Source organism: Aspergillus eucalypticola (assembly GCF_003184535.1).
Source record: "Aspergillus eucalypticola CBS 122712 chromosome Unknown BO83scaffold_26, whole genome shotgun sequence".
Taxonomy (NCBI): domain Eukaryota; kingdom Fungi; phylum Ascomycota; class Eurotiomycetes; order Eurotiales; family Aspergillaceae; genus Aspergillus; species Aspergillus eucalypticola.
Window position 1 is genome coordinate 465359 of NW_020290300.1, and position 19969 is coordinate 485327.

At 48.2% G+C, this 19969-nt stretch overlaps 10 protein-coding genes across 10 annotated transcripts; 6 read left to right on the top strand and 4 right to left on the bottom strand.

Moving 5' to 3' along the window:
- Nucleotides 1–576: 576 nt before the first annotated feature.
- On the bottom strand, nt 577–1945 carry BO83DRAFT_452962 (uncharacterized protein; the record flags this gene model as incomplete). The annotated part of the gene is made up of 1 exon (XM_025536881.1): nt 577–1945. The coding sequence occupies exon 1, from the start codon at nt 1801–1803 to the stop codon at nt 577–579; it is 1227 nt and encodes a 408-aa protein (XP_025384792.1). The 5' UTR covers nt 1804–1945.
- Nucleotides 1946–3420: 1475 nt separating this feature from the next.
- BO83DRAFT_430384 (ankyrin repeat domain-containing protein) lies at nt 3421–4256 on the bottom strand (the record flags this gene model as incomplete). The annotated part of the gene is made up of 2 exons (XM_025535519.1): nt 3421–3888; nt 3939–4256. 2 exons carry the CDS (start codon nt 4254–4256, stop codon nt 3421–3423), a joined length of 786 nt encoding a protein of 261 aa, XP_025384793.1.
- Nucleotides 4257–4795: 539 nt separating this feature from the next.
- Nucleotides 4796–6362, top strand: BO83DRAFT_452973 (uncharacterized protein; the record flags this gene model as incomplete). Its single annotated transcript, XM_025536882.1, has 2 exons — nt 4796–4832; nt 4918–6362. 2 exons carry the CDS (start codon nt 4796–4798, stop codon nt 6360–6362), a joined length of 1482 nt encoding a protein of 493 aa, XP_025384794.1.
- Nucleotides 6363–6883: 521 nt separating this feature from the next.
- BO83DRAFT_430386 (uncharacterized protein) lies at nt 6884–7381 on the top strand (the record flags this gene model as incomplete). Its single annotated transcript, XM_025535520.1, has 1 exon — nt 6884–7381. One exon carries the CDS (start codon nt 6884–6886, stop codon nt 7379–7381), a length of 498 nt encoding a protein of 165 aa, XP_025384795.1.
- A 299-nt stretch (nt 7382–7680) lies between these two features.
- BO83DRAFT_430387 (uncharacterized protein) lies at nt 7681–8149 on the top strand (the record flags this gene model as incomplete). The annotated part of the gene is made up of 2 exons (XM_025535521.1): nt 7681–7810; nt 7911–8149. The coding sequence occupies 2 exons, from the start codon at nt 7681–7683 to the stop codon at nt 8147–8149; spliced, it is 369 nt and encodes a 122-aa protein (XP_025384796.1).
- Nucleotides 8150–8875: 726 nt separating this feature from the next.
- BO83DRAFT_320768 (haloalkane dehalogenase family protein) lies at nt 8876–10360 on the top strand (the record flags this gene model as incomplete). The annotated part of the gene is made up of 3 exons (XM_025527824.1): nt 8876–9388; nt 9441–9625; nt 9685–10360. The coding sequence occupies 3 exons, from the start codon at nt 8876–8878 to the stop codon at nt 10358–10360; spliced, it is 1374 nt and encodes a 457-aa protein (XP_025384797.1).
- A 686-nt stretch (nt 10361–11046) lies between these two features.
- On the bottom strand, nt 11047–11576 carry BO83DRAFT_440237 (uncharacterized protein; the record flags this gene model as incomplete). The annotated part of the gene is made up of 2 exons (XM_025536239.1): nt 11047–11462; nt 11511–11576. The coding sequence occupies 2 exons, from the start codon at nt 11574–11576 to the stop codon at nt 11283–11285; spliced, it is 246 nt and encodes an 81-aa protein (XP_025384798.1). The 3' UTR covers nt 11047–11282.
- A 2273-nt stretch (nt 11577–13849) lies between these two features.
- On the top strand, nt 13850–14413 carry BO83DRAFT_392021 (uncharacterized protein; the record flags this gene model as incomplete). Its single annotated transcript, XM_025532918.1, has 1 exon — nt 13850–14413. The coding sequence occupies one exon, from the start codon at nt 13850–13852 to the stop codon at nt 14411–14413; it is 564 nt and encodes a 187-aa protein (XP_025384799.1).
- Nucleotides 14414–15443: 1030 nt separating this feature from the next.
- BO83DRAFT_452981 (toxin biosynthesis protein) lies at nt 15444–16992 on the bottom strand (the record flags this gene model as incomplete). The annotated part of the gene is made up of 4 exons (XM_025536883.1): nt 15444–16398; nt 16451–16559; nt 16617–16755; nt 16804–16992. 4 exons carry the CDS (start codon nt 16990–16992, stop codon nt 15534–15536), a joined length of 1302 nt encoding a protein of 433 aa, XP_025384800.1. The 3' UTR covers nt 15444–15533.
- A 1000-nt stretch (nt 16993–17992) lies between these two features.
- Nucleotides 17993–19761, top strand: BO83DRAFT_401858 (cytochrome P450; the record flags this gene model as incomplete). Its single annotated transcript, XM_025533487.1, has 7 exons — nt 17993–18040; nt 18086–18236; nt 18296–18747; nt 18807–19050; nt 19143–19424; nt 19478–19623; nt 19705–19761. 7 exons carry the CDS (start codon nt 17993–17995, stop codon nt 19759–19761), a joined length of 1380 nt encoding a protein of 459 aa, XP_025384801.1.
- Nucleotides 19762–19969: the final 208 nt, after the last annotated feature.

Here is a 19969-nt window from a genome sequence, read left to right on the forward strand (position 1 = left end):
CAAGCAGATGGTATACCATCGTTACTATCTTGGCCTTTCATCTCCGCCTTGACTTCCAACCATTAAGATAAGCATTCTGTCCGTAATGGCATAGATGTAATTTTAGATGAATAGTCGGCACATTGCGTGCCGCCCGGTGTCGGAATGTGGCTTGCCCTGCACCGTCATCCTCAATCTCCAAATGCTGCTCGAAGACGATGCTGTATCTGTTGGAGATGTTCCACCTCAGGGAAGTAGACAAATTGAATTGAATGAATCATCTCATGAAAAACTATCTACCATATGCTATTATGCCGCTATTCGTGGTGTTGCGCACTCGAGAATCACCTGGGAAAGGAAATTTATCCCTAGCACAGGCAACCAATAATGGTGCTATCAATCGTCTGGGGGCATTTCTGACACCAATATTTCCTGTCTTGACTCCAAAACAACTCTAGGCGTATGTGAATATTATTTCAGTTCTTATATGTATGACATGGCATCTTGAATAAAGCAGTGCAAGAAAATTGCACAAAAATTCCACTTTGGGTATCCTTGTACGCATATACCCCATCGCCACAACACCACCATGATTCCTCATTGATGACCACCAGGCTCGCTACACACTTCTAGCAGCGCTTTCAATGCCGTCCGAATATCCGAACCACTGTAGGAAATACCGACTATATCGCCTGTCTTTCCACCTGTGTCTGAGGGATCCTCGTAGACACAACGCTCAAGTTCAAACATGTTCTTCTGCTCCGGAGGCAAGTTCTGCATTGGCGTAAAAGACAAAATACCAGAAGGTCCATGGATCATGCTCAAGTCAATGGTAGTCAGACATGGGAATAGGTCACGATGCTGACAGAGGTACGTTAGCCACTGCGGCGTCAAGCTCGTCACTGACCGCAGACTAAGCTTCTTCAGATTTGTTCGCGAGTTACAGAGGAGCCGAACGAGATCTTCAGCTTGCATCGAACTTCCCCAGATACTGATCCGTTCCAGGTGATCTAGAGCTGCAATGGACGCACTCAATTGTGAAAAGAACTCGACGGCGAGGTCGGTGTATCCAAGGCCAAGATGTAGTTTGCGGAGACCAGTCGCACTGAGGATCATGTCCATCACGAAAGTATAGTTCTGGGGGGTCAGTTCCTGCTCTAGGTGCAGGTTGTCCAAGGATTTCCAGCCCGTCCGGAAAGCGGCATTGCTATAAAGTGACTTTGGGAGACGCGCAATGTCCATGACTTTGGAGGTGTAATTCATGCCCTTGCCATACCAGAAGAGTTTAACCGGAAGAGAGGCGTCTGCGATGAGGTCAAGGAGGATGCATGCGACATCGTCAGGATTGAAGGTCGGGCTGTCATGGAGGTCCGCCTTACTTTGGGGTTCTGACAGAATGGGCGATAGGATAAAAGATCGGCAGTTCACCAATTTCTGTGTCAGATCATCCTGCAGCCGCCGGATCAAGGGCATGTCTAGGGGACATCGGAGGTGGCCAGCAGCCGTCCAGTGCCAGTCCATGTTCTCCCCCAATCTCGGCTCCGGACTCAGGATTACCAGGTGTTGAATATAGCCTCGTATCAGCTGATTCTCGGCCAGCGCATGCAAGTGGTTTAAAGAGTGTGCAGAGAAGTCTGTGTAGTACTCCGCGTACCGTTGCGCAAAACACCGGTTGGTGAGGTGATGAGCGGCGCGGCAAGTCCCTCGGAGTGCGGCCAAATCTTGCGTTGCAAGCTCGTGGCAAATCCTCTCAACCATCTCCAACGGAAGAGTAGATAAACGGGAAGGCTTGCACATCATCTGCTCTGAAATGGAGTCTAACATTGTGTTCGGTCTTTGGGGTAGAAGGAGAAAGGGCGACGGCCAGGCGCGGTCGCGTATGCTTTAAAGGGAGCGAGATGGATGCAACAGGGTCCTTGGAAGTACCTTGGAGGCACACGGCGATCATTGAAGCGTCGCAACCAACATCTACCTTGACCCCACATCCAGAAGAGAAAACTTATGATCATCGCGTGGGAATCGTCAATACCACTATAAAAATCAGCAAAAGACGCAGGGAAAAAGTGACTTTAGAGGTGTGTAGCGTCACTTCTGGTTCCCTAACATACTATGTGGTTTAGCATTGAGCCTGCTAGCACTTCATAAACAACCCTCTATCAGCTAAAATGTATCCAGAATCACTATCAGTTATATGATAAAGTGTTGGGCCCCCAGCAAGAGATGGGCATGATCATCAATCGCTGGTTTGTTTCACCCACACAATGATATTGTGGCCTCAGGCAGCAGCGCAACTTAACAATCCTGACACGGAATATCCTAGAGTGCCGTCCCGACAGATCGTAATTAAATTGATCACTATCGGTCGATATTATAAGATCTATGAGGAACATCGTTAACCTAGAGCTTGCCATCCTCATGCCATGTAAGGGCGATATTGGTAGGTAAGAGAGGCTGCAATACTCATGTGGGGTGCCATGGCAAGACCCCGGCAATGACAATGACAGCAATAAGAACCACAAAATGGATGCAATTCTACTCCAATGTCACTGGCAAAGATGCCCCGTAGATGACCTAACAACTCCTGCGTGGGTCATGGTGAGTGATTGCAGCAACGCCCACAAGTTCCGGGTTTATGTAACCTAGACCCCACTCAGCGGAACATATGCATCAATAATTCACTTGTGACACTGAATTTATCCCGAACAAACGTAGAGTTGCTGGTCCAACATTGTCGATGGCGTGGTTCATCCCAGTGAAGCATGGTGGGTGATGCAACATGGGGGCGGTATCAACCACAACCTGATTTGTCCAGTCGGCTAATCTCCATGCTGGAAATGTGATCATCAAGGAACCCTTCACCCGAAGCAGAAGGTCGAGCGAGTCGGCTGGCAGGGCTGAGAAAGCTTGATTGCGGGGCTGAAGTTAGCACTAACTCCAGGCAGACGCGAAAGTGTACTAGCTGTTGCAAATATATCCACGTTCCGGCCGAATGAGGCTAGAGAATCTGAGTGCTGCTTAGCTACAATTCGTGTCCTTAAGAGGACATCTTTATTCAGCAATAGTATCTCACGCACATTTTGCAGCAGCACGGGAAGAACTTAAGTACAAACAATCGATGAGGAGTAAGCCGAGCTACTGGAAACTCGAAATCATTTGTGATATTGTGGTACCTAAACGCCATCACTGCGTTCCAATATCGGCGCTGAAGGTGTTGAATTGTTGTAGAGTGGAGATATATAACAACTATACGGCGATGCGCACATAAGCAGGAGGGAGTTGGTCCTTTGTTCGTTGTCCTCCACAGACCCTAAGCCAATAAGGGGTGACCCTGTCATGCCCTGGAACTGTTCGCTTTTGGCTAATCTGAACTACCGCAGTCAGCCTTGCCAGTGTGGCCTAAACGCGACACTCATGAAGAACATCACATATTTCGTCTTCCTCTTATAAAGCTGCCAGATCAAGCGGCTTATTACCTTGGGCGTCTTCCACGCCGGGGTTTGCACCATGCTCCAGGAGCCAGTTCACGGCCGGGAGATTTCCTTGATAGCTGGCCGCATGAAGGGGAGTGCCGCCGAGATGTAGAAATTCAGGATAGCCAAATTCATTCACGTCGGCCCCACGATGTAGCAGGTGCTCCATGATTGGTATGGCTCGTCCATCCTTCCTACATGCAGCATAATGTAACACATTACTGGTGCGGATATTGGCACCGTGTTCAAGAAGAAGGTCAACAATCACTGGGCTACTTCGACGGGACGCCATACCAAGGACTGCCCCTGAGCCCTTCGTAGGAGACCGATCAGGCTTCTCAAGGTCATTGAATGACTGGGCATTCGGGCAGCCGAAGGTGGGGTCGGCACCTTGTTCAAGGCACCAGTGAACGAGCCGTTGGTCGTTCTTCTTATGTGTCTGTTCTTTTGGTTAGTACATGTGATCACCAACAGGCAAGCAAAGGATACCCACACAAGTGGCACTGTATTAAGGGGGTATAGCCGAGCCTCAAAAGTGAGACCGTGGTCTAGCAAGACCTTGACTGCCTCAGCCGAGTGTACTTCATCCACGACGCTGGGAGACTGGGGCTTGGCGCCAGCGTTTAGTAGATGACGCATAGTGTCGATGTGATCGCCCTGGGCAGCTTCCCTCAAGCCCATAGTCAGAACCTCTCGGTCTAGAGCCTTGGCCTCCTGATGTTTCTTAACTTGGGCCAAGTCACCGTGACGGCAGCTCTCCAGGAAGGGCTGATTAGCCTCCTCCAGCACCTGAAATGGAAGTGACATTGTGCGTGATGAAACAAATGGGATTGATTTTTGAAAGGATGGTGAGGATGGTGAGGATGGTGAGGATGGTGAGGATGGTGAGGAAGTGAAGCTTTGTTGAGTTTGTCAAATCCGTGAGCGGCGGCCGATGAAGGCCCGGGGGGCGGTGGATGTTGCGGTGGAGAAGCTAGGCGTGGGGGCTGCAGCGGCTACAGCCATCGACCTTTCGGCATGTTGAGCAAAGATTCCAGGCTAGATGTGGTTAAGCATGCTTCCAGGGCCAAAGAGCACTGTAGGCCATGTCGCTGGTTGAGTGGCCAGTCAGTATAATGAAGGACTTGGTGGTCCACTTCCTACGCTGCATCTCAAAGTGTGACGCCAGGTCTTCCTTCCACCGATTCTGCACCCCTCTCGTGGGGGCAGGAAATGCATAATTGAATGTGGTATCTGCGTGTAAAATCCCGCGCGTACAGACGGCACATAATCACGATATAAAAAGCAGATTCTTCAAGCCAGTGGCCCATTAAACAACCACAGTCATTCATTCCTAATCTTCTACAATGGTGGTTGGCTCGAAAAGGCTTTGTTTCTTGCCCTGTGGGCTAGTGGAGTTATTGCTGGCTCCGGTTCAGTCGAGCAAAATGGCAGCGCCCTGGGAGCCTCTGCTCCTACTATAACACAGTTTCTTCTGCTGTGGAGAAAATCCCGTCCTTCTACGCGGCGGAACCTCCGGCAGTGGCAGTTGACAATGGCGATGGCAACAGTAAGGAGGATGAGGACGATGGTGAGACCTCAACTGAAGTGGATGTCAATCAGCTGCACCTTCGCAGCCACAAGGGAAGCAGTAGTCATGGCAAAGGAGGTCATAATCATCACTCGAAAAAGACCAAGACGAAGACGAAGACGAAAAAGAAGACCACTAAGACAAACAAAACCACCACGAAGACCATCTCGACTACTACCACGACCAAGGCGCACAAAACCACCACTACCACAACAACGAAACAGAAGCCGACTACTAGTACCAAGGCAAAAGAGACCTCGAAAAGTGAGCAGCCTGCCACCCCGAAGCCCGCCGATTCCGCCTCGAAAATATCGAGTAACGAGGAGGACCATCATACTTCCACACGCACATCCACGAAGGGAAAATCCACCGGCGTCACCAGTACTCACACCACCAAGTCTCATGGCCACTCAGACTTCGCCTCAACGAGCAAGGCTTTCGAGGATACAGTCACACCAACCACAAAGCAATCATCCCACTCCCAGACATCCACTTCATCGTCTGCATCTGCGTCCGCAACCGAAGTGCTCTGTGGAACGGACTGTTCCAGCTGCTTGTCCAATGATATCGATGCCTCTTCTGGTTCCACCAAGCGGTCTGGTCCTAGGAGCCTGATACGTAGGCTCTCATCATATTTGGAATGGATGCAAACGGAGATGAGAAAGGGAAGGCTGCTGGCGAAGGATAGTTCAAACATGAGATCTACCTCGGAAATTATAGGTTTTGGTGATGACCCGTTCAACTTCAGCCAGATCAATATCCGAGGCTGTACGGTCATAGTTGTTGTGTCGAAATATGCCGTCTATCAGGCCCATCTGTGGCAAAAGCCGGGATTTGTTGTTGTCAAGGAAGGTCGAGCGGTCTTGGATGAAGAGATGTTCAAGACCAAGATCCTGGATTATCTGGCCTCCGATGCAAATCTCAAGGACGAGCGCTTAACTGGGTCGTCCAAGTATTCGAGCCCCGACACCAAGGTTTACATTGGAACCCCTTTAGCCCGGACAGGTAAACAGGCTCCACGGTATCCAGAGCAAGTGAAACTTATCGCTGCGCAGGTCAACTCGGTTCTGGGCTTGTCAGCGGAACCCACGGAATATGACTACGAGACGATCAAGTCCAAAGATGACAGCGATGAGGCCATGAGCAGCCACATCACCTATGGTGAGGGTAAATTTCTCTTCCAATATCACGGCAGCTGTGCGAGTCCCACCTGGCAGGTCTGGTATGGAGGCAAGACCAGTGGCCCCATCTGGGAAGCTTCGCAAAGCAGTGCGCAGAAGCGATCGGATTCGTGCTCTGTGTTGTCTTTGGCCACTCCGGCCACTGCCACAGCAAAGCTCTGAGTGTTTTCACACTTTCTAACGTGCTTGGATCTGCTGTTGAGGCATCCGAGGGGGTTGGAACAAGAAAGATAGCCAGCCGATCGTATTGTACCACATTGACTGTATCATAGTATCTTAGTAGTCAGATTTGTGACCCTTCACACTGGACATGATAACATACTTGCGATTTTATTTGACTAATGATCCAGTGCATCACTATTCACATCTATTCTAGTCGCAGAGGAGATAAAGTTCCGAAATGTAAAGAGGACAATAAGAGAAAGAGTGGAGATGGAGACTCCTGACTAAATGTGACCGCGCCAAGACAGCCGGTGCGCCGTGCTGTTCCCACTGGTAGACTTCCTGAAGGTCTGAAGGGCAAAGGGGAGAGGCCCTTCAATCACTACCTCCATTCGTTTTGGCTCACGGATCCTTTGGCGGGGCACGGCACAACTGCGGGAGACCAAAGCAGTGCAGTGTCTGTCATCCATGCTATTTCACGTCGTGAGCAATTGATATTACGCAGCACTATATTCACCAGAATGATTGCCAACCTAGCCATCGTAATGGTCTTCGGCATTGGTCTGATGACTCTGCCATACATGATCACCCAGCATCAGCCCAGCAGACGAGCAGAAACTGATGAGAAGCGGCTACCTCTCAAGCTCCCGCTGATCGGTAATCTTCATAGCTCTCCAATCGATAAGCCCCTCGCCAACTGGGACGACTGGGTGCGACGAAATGGACCCATCACCGTTTCCAGGCTATTTGGGATCGTCCTAGTCGTGATACTCAACTCTTACGAGGCGGTCACTGAATTGTTAAGTCGCCGCAGCCAGTGGTATAACAACCGGCCGCGTTCGGCGACGAGGGAGATAAGTACCGGAGCAGAGCCCGGACAGTCTCGATTCACTCTGATGCATGACTACGATGATCACCTCAGGCTGCATTCACAGACTGCTAGCTCCCAGTCTCGGGGCCCTCGCGGCGCCGAGATATCAGCCGTTAATGGCACTAGAGAACAAACAGTTGCTCTGTGACCTGTCTGATGCTCTCCACGGATATCCTGATAGCGCCACCATCAGCACTGCAACGATCTATCCCCACCTGGAACGCACCCAGTCAAGTATTAATCTAGGGTTACATTACGGCCTGCGAATCCTCCACCCCCCGAAGACGAACGTCTGCAGGAGATTATCGGCACCCAGGCCCAAGTGATCCATCTGGCTGCTAATCCCAGCCTACAAGATAGTATTTCAACCTTGCGCCAACTGCCTGAATTTCTTTCTCCCTGAAACGTGCCGCCGATGAGCTCTTCGCAACCCAATCAGACCTCTACATGCGTCTATTTCATCGGGGGAGGGACTCAGACAGCTGGAACCCCACAAAGCAAACCCTTGCAACGGCCGAGAAGTACACGGCGGTACCAGGTCTGGATCTTGCATTTACTCTGGCCACATCTATCCAAGGTTGGATGGAGACTTCTTCCCGTCAACGCAGAGGCTCAGCTACGGTCCGACCTCCCGCTGCCCGTGTTTGTGCAGGGTCGACGCATCTGAATTGCTACAGATGGGGCCTTTCTGCAGGTAGCCAACTTGTTGTGGGTGTTTGATATCATGTCCGTGGAAGGGGAAGAGATGGATCCATGGGCCATGACTGTCGTGGGTTTCATGACGATGCCCAAGGAGCTGAGGATGCGGCTGAAGCCTCGCGGTGACTGGATGATGGAGGCCATCAAACGGGGACCTAAGATCGCGGCGGAGGACTGGGATCAAGTGTTGGGGTCTGTCAACGATGTGGAGGGGTAAACGGATATAGTATTGATTGCTGTTGATGTTAAGAGGTAATGTCGGTTAGAGGACTGATGGGCACAGGTTAAGGTATGGTCTAACGGTAGGGCGTGGAAGCACAGTCTAACTAACAACATAGTAGATGAGTCAGAAAAACTTAAATCAGAGGAAACTAAGAATAAAGTTGGCTATGAAAGTAAGCTTGAAACTATAATTTTCCTGTTGTGAGTTTGAAATTAAAGATGCGGCCCGGTCGCCGAATAGAAAAAGAAGTAGTTTTGTACGAGAAGAACGAAAAGCAGAGCAGAAACAAACAAGGCAGCCCGCCAAGTCAGCATAAGATTACCAATAAGGCTTATAAATGAGATAGACAAGGTAGAGGATCATGATTGTTGTTTGTATGTTGGACAAGCAGGGTATCATAAAATTTTTTATCTCCAGTCAAGGGCAAGGGATTGCCGACCGCGGCCTGATTCTCCGCATTCCCGACCGGCCCAGCGACTGGAGAGAGCAGCCTCTCGTTGTCCGGGATAAGACCCTACACGGTCTCGTTGCAGTCAAAGATGAACGATAAGTACTAATGAGGGTGGCCCCGGTGGCTATAATAACAGGAAATTATACATTCACGGATGAAGTCAGTCCTCCGTCATCCTCGACCGACCGCCCACCCCGCCCCTTTCCCCAAATATAAGTGAACACCGATTCTTATTTTACAAACGAATCGTGCATGATTACTGTTTCATCATGTCGCTGCTCACGCTGCACGTCGGCAGCAGCCTGGCACAGGCAGTGCTGACCATTCTCATGACCTCCTATGGCTACGCCGCTACATTCGTTATGTCCTTTACCGTTTGTCGGCTCATTCTATTTGGCAGTCTTTTGCCATTATATCTGGGGAAGCTGTCATGCACCATCATCCCCACAGTGGTTTGGAACTTCCTCAGCCTGTTCTCCAGTCAAGGGAGGAACAGGCTCATCCGAGAGGCAGAAGAGCACCGGGGCCGATGTGAGTCTCTGGCCATCGCCCAGTGCCAAGGCACATATCGCTTCAGCGAGTCCAATCTGTATCGAGTCCGTCCTCAGGGACCAGGATGGATGCCCGACATCCTCTGGGCTGATTGCATGGCGGAGATGGCCATCTGTGGAGCCACTGTCCGCTTCATGCATCAGAAACCTACACTCGACTGTCCCGCACGCGGCAGGCGCCCGATCATCTTCCTGCATGGGAATCCAAGCTGGAGCTATATTTGGAGAAATGTATAGATCTTAAATATCGATCTTTAAATCGAAATATGGCTGACCCCAGCAGATCCTTCCTCATCTGCTGGACCAAGGTCATGAAGTCTATGCGCTCGACTGGCTCGGGCACGGTCGCAGTGACAAGCCGACCCGTCCCGAATCGGTTACCTTTGAACTGCATATCCACACGCTTATGCAGTTCTTCAAGGTCCACAATCTCCGCCATGCAACCATTGTCGCGCATGACTGGGGTGGGTACGTCGTTGACCCCGCTAGTATCCCCGCTGTCTCCGTCCATGGCTCACTGTCTCCAGGTGCGTCGCATTGTGCGCAATCCCGCAGCTGCCTCAGATGGCCTGCACTCGCCTCCTTCTCCTGAACTCCTTTCTGCCACCGCGTCCGGACGAATGGAATCTTCACTACAGCTTACTCTATGCCATTTGGTTTCTTTCGACGGGCCTCCTGGGCGGCTATATGCCCGAGTCAGGAGTGATGCGTTTCATGGCCCCACACTTGTCGCAACCCGAGATCGATGGATACAGTGCGCCGTTTCGATCTCTCCCAGTAGCCACCAAGGCCAGTGTCTTCCGGTTCGGGCACATTGTCCCGGTTACACCGCGCTTTGCCTTACATGGCCTTCGCCAGACGCGGATGTGGAAATTGTTGGAGGGTCTCTGCGGACCGCGTCAATTTGACAACCTTAGTCAACAGGCCAGACTGGCAAAGCGCGGGGAAGAGGTCCGACAGAGCTGGAGAGCGTGCCTCGGAAAGGGTAACCCAGAGGTTGCGGTGGTGTTCGGAGAGCAAGACCCGCTCTTGAAGCTGTACAAGGACATCCTCGTCGATTGCATCCATCCGGCACATATGGTCGAATGGGCGCCACGGGGCATATGGCTTTCAGGAGGAGGCCACTACCCCATGGAAGAAAAAGCGGCTGATATATCCCTATTGATCGAAAAGCTTGCAAGCCAATGGGACAATATGACCTAGATATTCATCAGAGGTTCTGCTCCGCTGGCGAAGGGACAATCCAATTGCAGGCAAAAAAGCGAGTTGGCGGGCAGGGAGATTGAGTGCTATTGAGGTAGAATTCACAGATCATCCATTCGCCAAAAGCGAAACAATGTCATAGGACACTCGATGATACATACTCCGATGGATTGGAAACCGAAAGAGTCGAGATTTACGAATGTAGTGCTGCAGTGAATCCCTCTCCGATCGGCCGAGTGGTGAGCCGAGCATGAGTTTGTTGACTATAGCAAATTGTCTCGTAATGGTCCTAGGATTCTCGCTTTGCTTACCACCATCAACAGAGCATTTTGCCACCAGTCTGTGAGACAGCCGCTGAATAAGCGACAACCGAGTCACTGCCCTTCATGTCCTACAGAAGGCAGACTTAGTCCAGCGAAACAGTGGCTAATTTCGTGTGCATATGGGATACATGTCATGAAGAATAAGAAATATTCAAGTCCCACACCAGATAAGTCAAGTATATGTTCCAGCTCGACTGTCATTCCTGACTAATTCGCTGAGTACAGAGGCAAGATAGGTCTCAACATGCGAGAAACACTTCACCATGGATGAAAAGAATATTCGTCACCACGCCTCGCACAATCCAATTCCCTAAAATGCACCAAAAAAAAAAAAAAAAAAAAAAAAAAAACCCTTCCAATCGTGTACGCTACTAGGTTCACCCTCAGTTGTCATTTCCCGCTTTCTTCGCATGTTGAATGCTCTGGAAAATAAGAAAGGACTGAGAGAAAGACACTTTAAGGACAGGGGCATAATTCGAGGAGCATAACAGCATCCTGAATACCATATGACGGACTTAGTACGAGCCCATAGCGTCCTCCTCAATTCTCTTTAGGCCTCCACCAGCCAGCGAGATGATGGCATCAGTAGGAATAGGCTCCTAGCGGCGCCCAAGCATGGAGGCCAGAAGGTCAGCCGGGATAGGCTCCTGGCGGCGCGCATACTGACTGTCACCGGCCTCATATGGACAGATCTCGGTATTGGTGCACACGGGGCCGGGGCCAGTGGGGATATCGACATTCGCATTGGCGTTTCCACTATCGGCAGGTGTGTTCCCCTTCTGTTATCATCAGTCACTACACAAAGACCTGAGTATGCATGGTATTACCTTCGGGACAGGCGCTGCCAGCACCGAAGTAAAGAGAATAACCGCAGAGGCCAAAGAGGTCTTCATGATGAACTGTTTGCTTTCTCGAGTCTTCCGGGGAATAGGATCTAGGATTCTGGTGTAGCTAGTGTGATGAAGAGATAGGATATGAAGAGGAGTCACTCGTTTTATATGCCTTCTCTCAAGGGCATATTTCTTTTCTGATTTGCTTTGTGTGAGGCAACCACTGTCACTATCGTGTAAGGTGTGCGAGGCAACTATCATATAGCCCACGTTGACCAAGTTGCTGCAATATTACTGGATTCAAAGAGCTTGTCCTACATTCAGCACGCAAATCGGCGATACGAGAGCTCTCTCCTCATTGACTTGGCAAAAGGTCTCACATGAGATGGGGGATAGCCCGAACTCCGCGGCATTTCGAAGCACAGGGTAAAGCGCCATGTCCACAACCTAACGTATGCGGAACTGCCCTGCTATGCTTGATGAGGTAAGAAGACCGAGCTGATTGTACTGAAGCGGCTGTGGTGATGAGAGAGGTCCTCGAAAGGAGTTCGGCTTTGAGTGTTAATAGATTAAAACTTACTAAGTTATGCTAATCACACGCATCATCCAGGAAAATAAGTAATATAAATTAAGTAAATCTACTGAAGACAATCATATCTCTCACTAAACATACAAATAACATGTCTAGTAGTAGAGACTAGACTATGCTAGATCTTACCCCCGCCGAGGAGAAGATGAGTTAAAATCTTATGAGTAGCCAGTGATTCTCTCGGCCGTATTTAGCCCCGGGAAAAAGCACGTTCGTCTTTAGAGGTAAAGTATGATAATATCATTTATATATTATATTGATAGCTTCATTAATAAAAACTAATCTGAATTATAATAATCCACCACATCATTTAACAAGGAGAAATTAACCAGATTACATAATTGACAGTACTGTGGTGTTATAAACTGAATCCGGGTTCCTTATCCAAAAATATCTTGTTGATGACCAGAGACGGCAGTTACTCTCGTGAAAGACATGTAAATAGCTGTATATTGTATATGCACTTGAACTGTTTTGGTGTTCCTTCTTGCCCTTTTTGTCCCCATGTTCATCCCTGGCTAAAACGCGAGATTGGACCTTGGAATAAGCAGTTAACAGCCTCAGATCAGCTCAAAGATATGCTAGCTATCAGTTATCATAATAAGCTCGACTAGTACAGCTTTCATAAATAGGGTTATTGGAAACTGACATGGTCTTCAATCTGTGCCTCTGGAACATGAATGTGCTAACATGTATAATTGGTATTACGGAAGTCCAGATGCCGACCTACCTACCACAGAATCATTAATTAGGAAAGATCTACAGGCCACTCAGATCCCGGTTTTTTACTATATAAATAATTTATTTGCTTAGGCTCTAAGTGAATGATAGCTCATGCATGCCTATTAAAGATAATATATATTCTTATTTCATCTTATTATCAAAAGATAAAGCTGCTTATCTGTCCATGGATCATCTGGCTTATATCTTGTCTAATATAGAACTACTCAGAAATCAGGAAGTCTAAATATGATACGGGCCTAATTCAAATGAAGATATTAAAGTTTTATTAATATATATTTCTTTCTATTAGGGTGAACTGTATGATCATGTCTCGAGCAGCTGGAACCTTTAATATCCTGGATAACAATAGCAACGAGGGCAGTTAGATGGTTGGTAAAGCAGAACTACTAATACAGAGGATTTTCTTAACAGTATCACTGCTTGTATCTGTTTCAGTGAATGCTAGAAAATGTGACATTATATATCAGTATACTGGCTTGTTTTATTTATCTATACTGGTGATTGGCCTTCTTCCCACCTAGACGGGATCATCGGTGTGGCACCTACACAGCAAAAGTAAATGTCTAGGTTACCGGCAAAATCAGTTTTCTTCGCCCGAATATCACCGAGTAGTGGCAATAAATTAGAGTTATGAATCTCTCTTGCGAGCTGCGGATGATGGTCAGTTCTGCGGTCTGGGAGGGGGCCAATTAATAGTAATCGACAAGCACAGACTGGGCTCAGGCACGGCATCCAAACACTAGATTATCAGCAAATTGAGTCGTCAGTTGCCTATAGCCATGAGTCGCCTCCAATAGCGTGAATGCATGTACAAGTCGTCATGTGTCATAGAAGGTGCGAGATCTACAAAATACATACGGTTGGGTTTCTTCATCTACTATATATACTCCGTGAAAAGATAAGTATATCAGAGAACTAAGCTCGTTATCTAATCATCCCACATCTCCTTCTCCAGCTTGTCCGAACGCCTTCATTTTCCTGCGATATACCGAATAGTCACACTATGTACGAGCAGATTACTCAGCGCTCCAGCTTTGAATCACTGCCTAATGTGAAAGATATGCCAAAGCGGAGGTTTTGGTATCTCAAAGTAGAAGAAATTTCAGCCGTTGTTCTACTTCTGGTTGCCACCTTTGGGATCATTGATCTCTGCTACCAAGCATACAGTAGCATTCGCACAATGGACCACAACCATCTTCACGCAACTACACAGCGCGAGCCTGATATATCTTGTAATTGCGGAGACACTATTACCGAAGCCCTTTCGAACAACTGCAGATACGACTCTCTAGCTGCGGCGTGGCTACCGCCAGCTTGTCGGAACGACGACCTCACCACCGCTTTTGAAAAGGCGGGGTCCAATCACGATGGAAGCTGGCCTTACTTTGCAGAAGTGAACATGACGCGACCGCTGTCCCTGGAAGAGGTGTCTATGCTTCCTGATACTAGAACAGGGGGTGGAGAGGCAAGAAACGTCTTTTTCACGACCCACAGGTGGCATTTAGTGCAATTGTATGTATTATTGGAAGAAAATGTTCCTGTCACGAGGGCTCGGAACAACAATTGAGAGGAGATATGACAATGTGGGACATATTGAGCACTGCTTGAAGGCTTTAATAAAAGAGGAAGAAGGCCTGGACGAGGTCACCACGGGGGCTGGGGTGGCACTGCACTCGGATTGGATCAATGGGAGGCCGGATTTCCAAGAGCATCGCCATGACCATGACCGCAAATAATACTGTGTGCGGTTATCCAATAGCCAAAAACCATGCCTATGGACTTTTCGTGTGAATTCAGATAGCAGTGCCTTATTTTCATCTGGAAAGTGGTGTCGCCTGTTCATCTCTAATCCGCAACAGTATGGTATCATTTCTTTCGAACTGTGTTCTTGACAAGTAAAGGGTGAGGTGTCTTCTTGCAATCGCGGCATAGTCTTACGATATTCATCAACTAGCCAAATAGACAATGCCCCACTCGTAGGAAATAGATTCCAACATTCACGTACCGATTGTGCCTCTGGAATGTTAGCATAGTCTAACTGGAAGATATTATAGCTGGCTCTGAATTGTCAGAGCCCCTTACTTTGGTCCTAGTGTCAAGTCTGCTGACATCGCTTGCATCGACCTCAAAGTCACCATTCAGTGACTGGTAGAGATATAAATGCTACACACCTGAATATTGCCTTCACATGTAATGCGACGATGAGATCATGATTATATGGAACCGCTGGGGACCTTGTTCAAGTCTAATATACGGATATTCAAAGTGAAACTACGATAGACCTACGGTGGCAGACTTGCTTGGCCTTCTACGAGAAGTGTGTATCGCCCAAAGTTCCTTGCATGGTGCCTTTAAGGCCGAGGACATCAAATCGGGTAATCTATTATGAAAATTGAAGTCAATCTTGATTAGGGCATCTGGAAAGTCAAAATTTGCATGAAGACCACCATTGCGTAACATGGGCTACCATCCAACGATACTATATATTTTATGAGCTGCACCGTATAGGTGACGAATTTATGTGTTATACTAAATCAAAATTTTGATCAAATTGAAAATTTGACTCGTTATGTCAGTTAAGTAGGTAGAAATGCTGACTAAAACGCCCATAAGACTTGGACTGACTGGGCCAGAATGTAGAGTAGCATAATTTATCGACCATCATGGTCTGGAAAATGAAAGGACTACTACAACTTAGCACCTTTTGTAATGCGTAGGAAGGCCAATGACTCCGCCATCACTTTATCCCATTCTCTGGTGGGCCGGGGCCTCTCTGCCGGCGACAAATCTTGCCATCCTGCCGTAATGCGATGCTCATCAGTCCTCCATCGTTCCATTTCTGTCTGAATCCATTCTCCCAAGGTGCTAGCTGTCATATCAACCTTCTCCAAAGGCAAAGCATGACCAGCACCCTCAACCCACAAATGTCGGACGCGATCGTACAACACACCTCCACTACCTCCAATACTACTTCCTGTTCTTTTTGCCATGGTAGTATGAAGCCCGGCTCTGAATAACGGGCTCGATGCCCCACTCAGAAATAGAGCAGAAGGACGAAGGTGTGGTAGCAATTTCCCAGCCACAATAGGTTCAGGCCGATATGCTTGTTGACCAGGTGGCAAGCCGGCCATCACATCAGGGAAGAACAGGGAATCATGAGGGGGCTCTGTAAGGCGGTCGTTTGTAGTTCGTATACTCAGCTCCTTATGCCGGTGTGGATTCGCACGCGCATAGGTAAGTGCCTCCTGGAATTTTGTTGTTGTCAAAGTAACTGGCGCCTCAGAGCCAAGCGCACCGTTGTTGGGATAAATGGCGGTGGGAAGTTCCCGATAGCCCCACTGGAACCAGCGTTCGAGGACCCGGGAATCCCAGGACCGCAGGTATTGCCGAGCCTTCTCTTCCGCTTGGGCCCGTGAAGGCCAAACATCGCGCTTGTGCATGGTGAGGTGAACGAGAAGCGGAGCATCTGCATCAGTATTCTTCTCGATAATGTATGGTTCGATGAGAATGAGAGATTGGAATATGCGGGGATGCATCAGAGAAAGAAAAACCCTGGTAGGACACTAATCAGAAGGAATTGCACCTTTGGGATAGGTAAACTCACAGCTGCGTTGCACCAAGACTGTGCCCAACCCCCATTATGGGTCGGGTCATCTTGTGACGGAAATGATTCATCATGAGAAGTAGGTCCCGACTGTGATCGAACGCCGATGCTGCTTCATTTTAGCCATAAACGCGTACAAGAAATTTGGTCTGATGCTACCACTGACGGTCGTTGCCCAAAACAGCTTCATTAGCAATACCGCTGACACCTTGATTTGTAGCATCAGCAATCCAGATAGAGGCGATGTTAAATCCTTCTTTTCTGCTCCTGCCATAAAGGTCTTCCCAGAGGGGCTCGTAGAGTTCCTGTACACGTCTCAGTACTTATTCTCATTGCCATGTCCGGTCCCTTACCTTAGGAAAACCCGTCCCGTGGGCAGCAACAATTGTCAGGTCGCCATTCTTGGGATCTGGATTATCTATGGGGGTATATTGCTTGATGCAGAGTTTTAACGGAGTATCTTGGCTGGCTGTGGCTCGAGGATATTCTCTCATGTATTGTGCGTCTATAACATGGTCCGTGATAAGATAAGGGTATGACATCTTACTAAACAACCCAGCATATGTTCCTGCTGCTATGCAAGTGTCTGATTGTCAAGTGTGTGAACTGCTAGGATCTGTACGGTATTTGGGTGCCCGTACTATAAGACGCCTTTATGGGAGAATAAACCCCCTCCCCCCTTTGGCCCCCTGATCGGACAATGAGTTGGAGGGCCGATCCTGTAAAATTTGGTTTTCATCACTCCCCCACTACAATCTATCAGCACGGTTTTGAATTCTGACTCGTTGTCGGGAATATTCCATCTTCGCCAGACAAGATCTACTTTAGATCGGATCCACATGGGCTGTGCCGAACCATTGGGACCAATGGTTACCGAAGTTATGGTCCGCGCAAACATCCGAATCAAACAAGCGAGTTCGACGTCCTGTGCAGGATTGGATCCCTAGCATCCAAAACACCCATGGCATAAGCAGGTGGTAATTGAAAGATGGCATAAGTCCTGATGCACTTTACCCCTGCCAATGCTGTCATTATGGATCTCCCACAGTGAGATGTCCTGTGCCGGCCATTCCGACGACTCTTCCCGCTGTTCTTTAGCGCGATCCACTCTTCTCCACTCCACATCTCAGCTAAGACTCCACTGTTCAGCTATGGGGTATATAAAAGTGAATGATCTGTCCGATTGCTTTCTCAATATGGCAGAGTAGAATGATGTGCTGCATCCATCAATGCTCCACCACGGACTCAGCTCGTCAACTTAGAGTGGGCGGTGGGCGGTAGGCGGATCTTTCATAATTCACTCTCGTGGCTCATGACTTGTGTAGGTTTGAACCACTGAACTGCTACTTCGTTTATACCCTGCAGAATCTTCAGCTCCGTGCGTATGAATAAATCGCTACCCGAGTCATGGTTTATCACATCGAAGACATTCCGTCCTTTAAAAGGTCACTTCCACCTGTTCTGTCTTACTCCTGTCATGAGGTCTACTTTTGAGAATTCACCTAGCTTGCATCCTAAAGAATCGCCCCCTGACCAATGATCATGGGTCTCTATCTCATATTAATCGGCGTGATAGCACTCGTTTGCTACGTAGGTCATAACCACCCGGCTATGCAACATTTTCTAACAAAGTAGGCGTTATCACTTGCCACATACCGAATCTGTTTCCATCCGCTAGCGAGGTTCCCAGGACCTTGCCTGGGAGCTTTGACCGATTGGTACGCAGCATTCTATGCATGGCGAGGTGACCTACACATGATGGACCTTAAATGGCATGAGAAATATGGTAAGTGATATGACATATTGAAATGAACCCCAGAGTAACCGGCTCGCGGACTTAATTAGGTGAAATCGTGCGCTTTGGGCCGAATTCCCTCTCCTTCAACTCCTCCAAGGCTGTAAGCGACATCTATGCAGTCAGGGCCAACGTCCAGAAGTCAGAAGGTTACGCATCAATTAGCCCAAGTCGATATACCCCAAATACCCTCACCGCAATTTCTAGGAACATCCACACCTTCAAGCGTCGCATATTGGCGCAGGCATTTTCAGACCAGAGTATCAAAGATATGGAGGACAGGATCCAAGAAAAAATATCCAGCTTTGTCGACAACCTTCTTACGGATACCAATTCTGAATCAGGGTGGAGCTCTCCTAAGAATATCTCGCAAATGTGCGACTGGCTAGCTTTTGACATAATCACTGATCTGAGCTACGGCAATGATCTTGGCATGTTGAACTCTCCTGAAATGCGCTGGTTCCCCTCAGTGATTCGGAAAATATCCCAACGGAGCCTAATAGTATGTCCCTTCATCCATTGATCTCTCAGAGACCATGATAGACCTAACATGCGCTGTAGGGGCTATTTCAACCATATTTCATAAAGTTTAGGCTTGATTCTCTTCTTCTAAGGCAAAAATACAAGGAGATTTTGGCTGCGGCAAGGTGGACACGCTCCCAGTCAGCTGCACGAATGCAGGTCGGCAACAATAGTACACAGAAAGACATCTTCAACGCAATGCTGAATGCAAGAGATAAGAAGACTGGATTGCAGTTTACTCGAAAAGACCTAGGTCTTGAGTCAATGCTCTTGCTCGTCGCAGGTATGTTGAAGAAAAATCTGCAGAGAAGCTGCGCCTACTAGAAACAGCTAGCCTTCACCTTCCACTTATTTCATTATGCTGAGATGTTCTAGGTTCGGATACAACCGCTACTGCTCTTTCTGCTACAATATATTACATTGCTCATGATTCAAATATGTTGGCGCATCTGACAAGAGTCATCCGAACGACGTTCCCTGCGGAGTCCTCAATAACAGCATCTTCCGTCCTTGCATCTCCGAACTGCTCTGCCTTGCGTGCTTGTATCAATGAAGCAATGAGACTTACGCCCCCTGCACCTAATTTGCTTCCTCGAACAGTCCTCTCCGGTGGCATGGAAGTCGACGGCATTTATGTACCGGCAGGAACAACTGTCGGTGTAGCGCTGCTTATACCGTGAATCGTAATGAAACATACTTCGACAATGCAGATAGATTCGAGCCTGAAAGATGGCTTGATGGCGATGAGATAAGTCAACAGAAGATGCAAATGGCATTCGTTCCATTTAGTGTTGGGCCAAGGAAATGTGTTGCATGGAGACTAGCCTGGGCAGAATTGAATCTAGCAGTAGCAAGGGTCCTGTGGAGATATGACCTGCGTCTCGCAAAAAACTCACGTTGTTGCAATACGGGTACCCGATGTCATTATAACTTTAAGGCTGGGGTAACAACAGCCGTTGATGGGCCGGTGATTGAGTTGAAACATAGAATATAATGAGTATCATTTGTCTGTTCATCGAAGCAAATATAACCTCTAACGAATTAGGATACGAAAGAGATAAAGTGACGGCGTAAAATGGAGTTTACAAGTATAATTGAATAATCTATTAGGGAAAATACAGTTATTGTTTACACTTCAAAAACTGGTTCCAAACTTTGAATTTTTAGGCTAATATAGGCCTAGCGCTCAGGATCTTAGTACT